This window comes from Tyto alba, unplaced genomic scaffold (genome assembly GCF_018691265.1).
Source record: "Tyto alba isolate M040663 unplaced genomic scaffold, T.alba_DEE_v4.0 Super-Scaffold_10, whole genome shotgun sequence".
Taxonomy (NCBI): Eukaryota; Metazoa; Chordata; class Aves; order Strigiformes; family Tytonidae; genus Tyto; species Tyto alba.
The window spans coordinates 696249-707227 of record NW_024881262.1 but is presented as its reverse complement, the minus strand read 5'-3'; the positions used below and the strand labels follow the sequence as shown (position 1 = coordinate 707227).

General features: G+C 50.8%; 2 protein-coding genes across 9 annotated transcripts in view; one reads left to right on the top strand and one right to left on the bottom strand.

Moving 5' to 3' along the window:
* The window catches only part of MED12L (mediator complex subunit 12L), a 141245-nt gene that overhangs the window by 47845 nt on the left and 82421 nt on the right, over positions 1–10979 (bottom strand). The window lies entirely within an intron of this gene.
* P2RY13 (purinergic receptor P2Y13) lies at positions 56–3813 on the top strand. Its single transcript, XM_009975302.3, has 2 exons — positions 56–2097; positions 2631–3813. Exon 2 carries the CDS (start codon positions 2644–2646, stop codon positions 3673–3675), a length of 1032 nt encoding a protein of 343 aa, XP_009973604.2. The 5' UTR covers positions 56–2097; positions 2631–2643; the 3' UTR covers positions 3676–3813.

The window sequence follows — 10979 nt, the reverse complement described above, 5'->3', positions numbered from 1 at the left end:
CTTCATTCATTGACCAATAATTAACAGTTGTATGTCAGAGGAAATGATTTCATAATCAGGCTTATCTTGATGTGAATTAAATCTTCAAATACTTCACCTTACTATATGAGTCAACAAAAATGTCCAATTTTATAGAGAACAATATATTGTATTGGAAAAGATACAGACTCAATTTACATAATGCTTAGATCTTAGGGAAGGAAAGACTCATGGTAAAATCGTTACTGATTACTAAGGGCAGCTCTTTTGCACCATACGAAAAATGTAATCATTTACCTTTTTTCATCTGGAAAAGTTGAAAAAACAAAACAAAACAGGAACTTGTTTTCAGGTACATAACATTTTCAAATATCATAACCACCACACATGAAAGAGACCCTAGAGTACTGTAATAAATTCTGGTTCATTTACTATCACTGCAAACCAGCTCCAGTGCAGGAATACGGTTCGCCATCACGCAAGAGCTCAGTCCTGCCCAAAGCCACTGCCTGTCTCCCCGTCTCCGGTACTCACCTGAGCCTGGCAGGGCACCGGGCAGTTTTACAAAGGATATCATACTGTCCAAAAAGTTAAAAGACGGTTCGCTTACTTTAACATTCAGCCTTGGAATTTATGCATCTCTCAGAACCTGCCTGAACAAACTAAGTGTTTTACAAACCGTTTGGTGCGCTGCTTATGCTGGTATATGCACCCCACTGATCGCAGCCAGCGAGGGGCCGCACGGCAGCCGACAGTGCCCACTGCCACCCAGCGCCCCTTCCCCCCCCCGTTTTGGACCTACACACGGGGGGAGAGGGGCTCCTCCCAGCAGAGACACCGCCGCCTCCCGCGCCCCACGGCGCAGCCGCGGGTGGGACCCGCGGAGGCACCTCGAGCCTGCCCCTGACGGCTGGCAGCAGCGTCCGCGGGGCACAGCGGAAGAAAACGTGGAAGACGGTGCCTCGGACATCAGCCCTTACACCTCAGCTTCGTCCAGTCCTCCATGAACGAACAGGAGCCGGGTCAGGCTGCTAGGGACACGTCACGCCGATGACAGTGGCGAGGGTGACCTTCCTCCCAGTCATCCTCGAGGCTCTTTGCTCTCTGCTCGCCCTCTGACACCGGCATCAGCACGCACACCTACATTAACCAGAATGTACATACTAATGCACAAAGTTATTGTCAATACAGCTGCAGCCCGAGAACCTCAAAAAGCAGGTCTGCGGCAAACGGAGGGAGGGCCTGAAGGTGAGCCACCTCCCACACGGCAGCAAGCGAGGAGCCAGAACCTCACGTCACATCAGCTGACAGGAAAACACAAGACAAATCACACAACTCGGTTAAACTCATGCAAAAAAGTTCTGTTTGCGGAGAAACGCACTAGATTCCAACATTATACATAGCAAACACATAATAAATACAGAGCATACCACGCAGCAGCAGCTGATGCCAAAATAAACCAGAAATCCCATTCTGGAGACCAAAAGTCAAGCTCAGGTTCACATGACAATATTAACAGGCTACAGAGGGAGGGTAGAGTTTCTGAGTATGTAGCTGCACCTGATTTTGCAGCTGAGTAAGCCATGGTGAGGGTGCCTCTGAGCAGACTTGCTGGTCACGAACTCGACAACTAGAGCTGTCCAGGACAGGGGAATTCACACGCACAAACAAGAAAGCAGAGCCCCATTTGAGGATTATCCTGGAAAACTGTCAGGAGACACTCTGTGTTGGTTCACCCCACATCTCTAAAGGAGCCAAATAGTAATGGCGCAGTGTAGGTGCCATCAGGTCTGCCCCACACTAACAAAATGCCAGAAAATGTGCCCGTCTTGATGGATATGGTCATTTTTGACTTTGTTAGGACAAGAGAAGGCAATGTGCTTTCTGACAGAGAGCAAAAGGAAGAGAGAAAAGCAACAGCAAACATGATTAACTAACTTGGATACATGAAAACGAGGAAGGAAACAACACACCACACCAACAGAAAAAGTCTCATCTTTCTACACATTTCCCCATTCCTAATACTTTGCTCAAGGCTTCTGTCAGCAGAGGAACAGCGGGTGAACCGGGGAGAGCCAAAGACCCCTCTCTGAAACACCTGCTGCCGGGCTTGCTCAGGTACTCCCACGATCGGAGCGTTCACGTGGCGGGATGGGGCACGCGGTCATCTGGCTTTCCGATGTAAGAGCCTGATGACCAGCAGTGTGCATCTTACCTTGAAAATGTTATTTACATCTGTGCTGAGAAAGGAAAAATGGTGTGTGCTTGGTAAGAAATACCAGAAGTCGCTTCCTCAGAAGCGCCTTGCTTTTGGGCTACAACTGTACAATTTCTATTCGATGTTAAAATGCATTTCCATGTAAAGTCAAATGGTACTCTAGGCAGTCTGCTGTTACACCTTGCTAACTATATTATCTTAGGCCTCCATAATGGTTCTATACCATTTTAACTTTTCATTAGATGTCGGTTTGTGAACAGCTTAAACTTAGGCAAAGATCTAGATTTTCTATGAACAAGAACAGAAATCGGTCGGTCTAATGCACGTTCAGGTTTTTTGTGTCTATTTGTGTAAACGTACCAGTCACTGGAAGGAACATACAATTTTAAGTACGGAATGCTTTGTTTTATGTTTTCTCTCCTTTTCACCCAAGTCAATCTCAAACAATGGGCAACTTTGCAAATGAGAGCACTGGCAGTAACTCCAGTGGAGCACCCTCCTCCGCGCTGTGCCACCGAGACACCACAGTCACCCACCTGGTCTTCCCCGTACTGTACACTCTCGTCTTCCTTCTGGGACTCACACTGAACAGCCTGGCCTTTTGGGCGTTCTTCCACATTCCGAGCACATCAACTTTTATCATCTACCTGAAAAATATCCTGGTTTCTGATTTTATAATGACCCTGATGCTTCCTCTGAAAATCCTGACGGATTCTGGCCTGGGACCGTGGCAACTCAAAGCCTTTGTCTGTCGCTTCTCAGCCGTAGTATTTTATGACACCATGTATATTAGCATAGTGCTACTTGGCCTCATTGCTCTGGACAGATTTCTCAAGATCGTGAGACCTTTTGGGAAGTTCTGGGTGCAAAACCTGACCTCAGCAAAGATCCTTGTGGGTCTGGTCTGGCTCTTCTTCTTTGTTCTCTCTCTGCCTAACATGATCCTGTCGAACAAGAAAGCAACACCCCAATCTGTGAAGAAGTGTGCCTCGTTGAAGAATTACTTCGGACTCAAATGGCATGAAGCTGTCAATTATATCTGCCAGTTCATCTTCTGGACTGTTCTCATCTTCATGTTTCTATTTTACATAGTTATTGCCAAAAAGGTATACGAGTCTTATATAAAAACACAGAAGAAAGACAACAGAAGCGAGCAAAGGATCAAGGGGAAAGTGTTCATCATTTTTACTGTGTTTTTCTTGTGCTTTGCCCCCTTTCATTTTAGCAGGGTTCCCTACACTCTGAGTCAAACCACCACCCGGATGGACTGCCGGCTGCAGAACCAGCTCTTTGTTGCGAAAGAAAGCACCCTGTGGCTGGCTGCCACAAACGTCTGCATGGACCCCCTGATATACATGTTCTTGTGCAAACCATTTGTAGAGAAGGTGTTATGCAGGAGAGTACAGACATTTCAGAAAACAGCTCATACAAACCCCAAAACTGAACTGGACACGCGAACATCTGCTACCGAACCTTGATTCTGCAGCTTCATGTTCTACAGCCTCTGCATATTCACAGAGAACTTTACAAATAATCTGCTTTACTTCTGCTGCGGAAAACGAAAGGGTGGTTGTACAGTAACATGAATACTTAATAAAAATGGATTTCCCTATTTATTCTTGCTGCTTAGCCTTGATAGGTCAGAAGCCACGGCGCCGCAGCGATCGGTATTGCCTCGGAGTCACTCGGGTGACTTCACAGCCACGGCGGCCCGAACACAAGAAGAGCATCGACGGTGCATAAAGCTAACAATGATCCGTTTGTGTGGCTGCGCTGGCTCTGCAAAGCCAACGAGAACAGAGGTTTTTCTGATTTGGTCACTAAATCATGTCCACCTCACAGAATGCAGACAAACCGTAGCCTATGAATTAAAATACCGTATCATGTAAGAAGTTCATATGACTTAAGACAATCTACAGAGGAATTCTGTCTGCTTTAAACAAGAAAACTTACTTCTGTCTGCTTTAAACAAAAAAACTTACTTGTTAAGATTTAAGCAGCTTACTGCCTACGGCTGCTTCTAAGGCCAATTTAGCTTTATTGGCGACTAAAGCCCAGAGCTGTTGACTCTGCATGTCAGTAATTCTTACGCTGGGTGTCAGCTCGGCCGGCGCGTTGCAGGGCAGGGAAGAGGAGGAACCGCACCTGACGGGGGGAAGGAGGACACGCTCCCTCCCTCTCCCTCCCCATCCCTCCCACACTACTTCCCCAGCCACCGCACCGCTCCCCCGTCCTTCCTCCCCGCTCCCAGCGGGGCCCTCGGTGGGGGACGCGGTCGGCCATACCCCGGGCTCCCCCCAGAGCTGCCCCCTCGCCCGGCCCAGCCGAAGCCCCGGGACTGCAAAGGGCACCCCAGAGCCGCGCCGCGTTCAGCCCTGCCCTCCCCCCCCGCCGGCGGGGGGCTCCCACAAACGTCCCCCGTGGTGGCACACCCACCCTTCCCAGTCCCAGCCACGGGACGCTGCCGAGCCCCCCTGCCCTGACAATCCCTCCCCACGCGGCTCACCGCCCCGCTCGCGGCGCGCTCCCTCGGCGATCCCCCAGGGACGTCCGAGCGGACTGTGCCTACAGAGAAACCGCGTTCGAATCCAAAATCCGGGAATTTGTTTCGCTGCCTTGAGACACAAAAGAGACAGCAACCCATTATTGACTCCAACTCTGCGCAGCCTGTTCAAAACATCAGTTAAGCTGACCCCAGCCCTCGGCAGCGCTTCTCGGACAGCACGTTCCCTCGGCCCCCGCCGCGGCGCTGGGGACACGGCCCCGGGGACGGCACCACGGCTCGCTGCCGTCCGCCGGCCCCGCAGCCCCCCGGGGCTCCCCCCGTCCCGCTGCCCCCTGCCCCGGCGGGGCCGGGGAGCCGGGACCCCCGCACCGCGCTCCCAACACACCCGCGGCCCTTGCTCCCAGCCCCCCTGCCAGCCCTGGGCCTCGGCACGCGTGCCAGGCGCTCTGATCGCCCCTGGACTGCGGTTCCTAGAAATCGAACGTTCACAGCAGCCTAACGCAGTCACGCGGGTCGCCCCACGCGGCCTGGTATTTTCAAACTGGTTTGAGATTACTGCGCGTTAATTACACCGGCCGGTGGGATTCTCCTGCCACACAGGCAGCTGTATGAGCTCTGTGTCTTATTCAGCAGCTGCCACTGGCGGTGCCTTCCCCACTAGCCATGCTGCAGACCTCCCGGACCTGCACCTCCCTTTGACAACTGAAAACTGAACTAATCCCTGAGCAGCTTCCAGCCGATTCCAAACTGGCCTGTAAATCAACGTCTTCTCAAACTGCGTCTTCCTCTCGGGATTAATTGCTACTCAGGAATTAATTCCTCTCTCTCCACACACATACAGTGTTTAAGAGGATTAATTTAGCTACTTTAGTAAAAGGAAATATACTGAATTCTTAGCTGCTAAAATAGTCACCACTTCAGCAGCGGCTTAAAGAAATGTGTGAGGAGTCCGAAAATGTTTCTCTCAGCCTGTTGACGTAGCGCAGCAATTAATGCAGTGACCAGAGCTGAACGCCCGGAGAAGATGGTTTGTAAATCAGCTGTGATCTCCCACCAGGCAGGGGCCCACGGGAATCTGTGCTCCTGAGCTTTCGGTACATTAGGGACAAATTCAGCACGGAACTCTGCAGCCCAGTCCTGCCTCTTCCAAATGAATGTCCCCAGCACAGCTAACATCCAGGTCCCCAGGACTCTCAGCACAGACTTACATCCAGCTCTGGATGTAAAAGTGGAACTCTGGCCCGTTTTTGTGGTTATTACAGAGAAAGACAGTAACCTAAAATAAGCAATACGACAGTGATAAACTATGAAAATGCTGAAGAGCAGAAAACTTCTTCCACTGTGGAAGTTTGTTTCTTTTATTTCCCCATTTCTGCTGCCTTTAATACAAGGCCCACCTAACGCGGTGCACAAACCCACACTGGCAGTGCACCCAGTTCAGTACTAAGAGCCTGCGTGTGAGGGTGGGTGTAACCACAAAATGGGCCGAGCTGCTCCTTAAATAAGGGGTGTGCCAAAGGTTTCCGAGGAGTCTTAATCATCTGTTTTTCAGCTGCTGCTTCTCAGGTAGGTAAAAGGGAGCCAGAGTTACCAAACTGTAGCAGAGAAATGCAAGGTGACTGCAAGGATAGGACATCTGGTTGATCCACTTAGAGAAAAAAAGTCCCCTAAATTCTAACGTTTATTGCCCTTTTTTCTGCACGTTTTTAGATCCCTGCCTCCAGATGGAAGTAAGAATCGTTAACAGTTAAAATGCCTCAAAGTTTAGGCCTCTCCTTTTTAATGTTCAAAAAAAACGGCCAAAGCAACATGTTGTGCTTTCCATCTGACCAAAACAGAGACATGCTTTGGGAGGAGACTTCCCTCAGAGATGAGGAAGCCTTCAGCCTAGATGCCGCAGAAAGCTGCTCTTCTGGGCACTCCAGATTTCTTTAGCGCAGCCAGGGAATTTCTGTATTTCTGTAAAGTCTACCAGCATATTCAACGCAACAGTCGCTATTTTTCCAAATCCGATTTTTCTCCCAGCTTAACCGGAGAAGGCTGGTACTGACACTCACGTCTCAGAAGGTGCTGAGAGAACCCTCTGCTTCCCCTGGGTTCAGCCGCGGCACAAGGCAGAGCAGACACGTGCCCCATCGCCCCCTCGGACCATCACCACCACGGGGGCTTTGCCGTTCTGCAGCCAAGCCTCCGCTCGCTCGGCTTGCCTACGCTCCAGCGTAGAAGCAACAGAGAACCTGGAAACTGGAAAACTGGCACCAGGCCTCAAACTTGTTCAGACAAATGAACCTTATTCCCTGCTCCTGTGGTCCAGGATTCACACGGAAACTAGTGACACGTATTCTAAACATTTTCACAGGTTCCTGGGTTCCCAAAAGGGGAACTACAGGGCACTAGGCAGCTGAGTTTCATAGGAAATCAATCTTATTTGGATACACAAAGGCTTGCATACATTTCTGTAGATTTTTTATTTTACTTGTGTTTCAGAAGGAAATAGATTATAACCTTTGCCTAACAGACGCACCACCTAGCCTTCCAGATTTTGCACCAGACTGCCTCTCCTTTGAGGGACAGCAAATTAACTCCTAAATGCCTAAAGACAAATTCTGCACTTCATACATGTCCCGACTCTCCAGCACAGCGATACACATCCCTCCATCAAGGCTCCTACAACTCCGAGTACTGAGAAAACTCTCATAACATGCAGCAGTACTTCAGTTAATTAGAAATGCAAACCAACAATCTGCATAATGAGTAAGAGCTGGGAAGCCAAGTTGAGCAACCAAGATATTACCCATACGCCGACACACAAACAGAGAGAGCCAGCAGGCTGCATGTGAAAACTAAAGGCACTAGACTAGACCGAAGCCTATAGCCAGGATCGGCCAGGCAAGGTGTGTAACTCCAGGTTACCTGTCAACATCATGGGAGGAACTTGAGGACAGAGGACAAAAGGAATGAGCTTTTTCAAAGTCAGTTCTCAAGTAGCTCCTTTCCTCCCTCTCCCCGCTAGTGACAGCCGTCGAAACAGCGATCGAAGTAAACCAGCTAAGGAAAGGGGAAGTGCCCAGCTCTTCCAAGACACTTCCACTGACAAAAGCAGCTCCATCTTGCACATCTGGAGGTGGAACGCTGGAGGAGTCACCCCAGTGTTGCAAGCTCTGATCATCCGACTGCTTTTCAATGTTTAAAACAAAGAAAAAGCCAGTCCTGTATATTATCCAGGTGGCTAATCTGCTTTAAAAATATTGCTAAATATGATAGTAAAGGAGGTTTAAAATGAAGCAATGCAATAATTGTTGTAATAACGTTGTTCGGGCTCTTATGAAATCTGAGAATTGCTCTCTAATCACCAGAATACAAAATGGGACATCCAACCTTCAAATAATGTGAACAACAGTAAAGTTACAGGTTAGCTTTCAGCTTTTCTTTACATCAGACCTTCACATTTCTCTCGCGCTGTTTTTACGACAAGCTCCCTAGCATTTCCTTGTCATGTGGCAGCTAGTCCTGACTTGCTCCAGCCTGAGAACAGCCAAACAACACGTCTGAATTAAAAGCCTACTAGGGGATGCTATGTGTCGTGGTTTGGGCCTGGTTGGCAGCCAACCACAATGCAGCACCTCTCTCTCCCTTCCCCTCCGGCAATGAGAAGGGACAGAGGGCCAGGCTTGGGGTTCAAGATAGGACTGGGATGGGGGAAAATCACCCTTTATGGTCACGAGCAAGAGGCAGACTCGTTAGGGGAAGAAAAAAAGAACAGACATTTATTACAGACACTAACAACACATAACAGAGTAGGACAGTGAGAAGCATTGCCACATCTTGAGAACACCTTCCCCCCACCCCTCCCTTCTTCCCGGGCTCAGCTCTGCTCCCGATATCTCTACCTCCTCCCCCAGGGGCACAGGGGCAGGGAATGGGGGGTGCTGTCAGCGCTGCCAATTCCTTCATCTTCGGCGAGGGGAGTGTCTGGAACTTGTTCCTCCTGCTCCATCGTGGTCCCCCTCTCACAGGAGACAGTCCTCCACAAACTTTCTCTGACTTGAATTCCTCCCATGGGCCGCAGCGTTCCCCACACTGCTCCGTCATGGGTCACCAACTTCCTCCGACTGGATTCCCTCCCACGGCTGCAGCCCTTCCTGAGCTGCTCCGGCGTGGGACTCCCCCGCATGCTGCAATCCTCCCAGCACTGAATTACAGCAGCGGGGCTGCCTTTTGCCACGAGACCCCGGCCTTCTTCGGGCACAGCACCTTGATCATCTGAGCAGGAGCCACAGACCATAAATCAATGTCTGCTCCACCGTAGCTCTCCATGGGTGCCGGGGGGGGGGCGCCCTGCTGTCTCCCCACAGGATACAGGGGGGTCTCTGCTCCTGCACACCTCCCCCCTCCTTTCTTCCTCCGTTCCTCCACTGACCTTGGTGTTCATGCAGCTGCAGCAACTCCTCCTCACAAGTCCCACTGCCCGTCACCACGTCCCTTCTTAAATACGTTATCGCAGAGGTGCAGCCGATTGGCTCAATTTCCCAAACAGAAGTGGAGCTGATGTGGAGCTGGGGGAGCTTCGAGAAGCTTCTCACAGGGGGCCGCCCCGATAGCCCCCTCCCCTGCCACCAAAAAACTCCACCACTCACTCAAACCAGGACATGAAAGGGGTTTCTAACCTATTAAGTTTTACTGATACACCAAAATACAGGTATTTTAAAGAAAAGTTCATGTGCCATTGCACCACATGCAAAAAAAAAACACCCACACCCACACACCCCCCAAAAAAAAAAACAAACCAATTTAATTTAGGTTTTATTAATCTATTATTTGACCACGGTTGACACACAAACTTTGGAGTATGTTCTCTATTCACAGAGTACCAACTATTAAACACTTGGGTCTCTATAAGAAATCAAATTATATTTTTTTAAACATCCCAGTTTTCCCTTCTAATTTCCTCCCTTCTTCCCCACAGCACGTCCTGCAGCACCGTTTGCTAGACCCCAGCCCAAGACACCACCAGCCCTCAGAAGTGCCTGCGGAGCAGCGGCGCACATCCATCCGCCACACGCCGTCGTGCCGTGTCCTGACGGAAGCCCGCGGGACCGAGAGCAGGGGAGGGGACACGTCGGGCAGCACCGTGCCCAGCGCCGGGGACGCAGCACAGCACCCGGCTTGGGGGGCGTGGGCTCTGGTGCAAAGCACAAGTCAAGCGTGTAACCGTCAGATTCGGGGTTAAAACTGAAAATCTGCCTCCAGCCCTCAGCTACGGCACCCTGACCTCCAGGCTCCCAAGCTGCTGGTCCCGGGGGTCTGCTGTCCCTCAGAACAGAGAGGGGGTTACCATCCCCCCGGCTGAGGGGCTTGCTGGCAGGCAGCCTGTGCACAGAAACACTGGAACCAAGACCAACACCACGAATGCACCGTTCAGTGCCCAAACTGGGAAGTCTCTGCTCCTCTAAGGACCTCTGACACTGGAATTTTGGGCCGTCCAAACATTCCAGAGAAGGACCGCCTATTACGAGGTGTCTTGATGGAAGAGGGAGGTTGATTTCTCCTGCAAGTTCTGCGATGTTTCCCCAGGAACATCAGACAGAGGGCTTCTGAAGGACTACCTACATGCCCTCCAACAAGTGGGTGTCCACCGTCGCATCTGGATGCGTGCTCAGACGTAGCCCTTCAGAGCCAGGTTTCTGAAAGACGGGAAATTTGAGGAGCCTAATCCCAGCCAGTTTTTGAGGAGCCAGCACGAGAACCGGCCTTCACACGACTCTCCCTCGTGAAGAGACATCCAGAGGCAGGACGCAGCCTGAGAGCCCCGTTCCCACCGCTCCTCTGCCGGGCCCGTGTGCCGGCTGGCAGCTAGCCTGCTCTCCAGGCAGCTCCCTGGCAGGACACAGTACCCGGGCGGCGAACCGAGCGGCATCAAGCGGGAAACGGGCCTGAGACGGGCGATGAAGAGAATCCACGTGCAGAACAGCAGTCGCAGACCACGACACTGCTCAGCTGCACCCAGCACGGGAGTCCTTTGCACAGTCAGGTCCCACAAGATACAGAGAGAAAATCACCAGTGGCAATACCTGCGGGAAAAGACCAAGAAGCAGTCACCTTGCCAGAGCTTAAACTCAGAGAGCTCTAACGCAAGTACTGACAGCTCTAAGTTGCAATAAAGCCAAAGAACAGGCTCTTTGGACGACAGTTGTTTGACCGCTGGTAACTGGAGAGGAGACCACAGTGGTGAAAAAGCGGTGCTCAGGTAAGATGCAAAGCTGAGTATAAACAGGT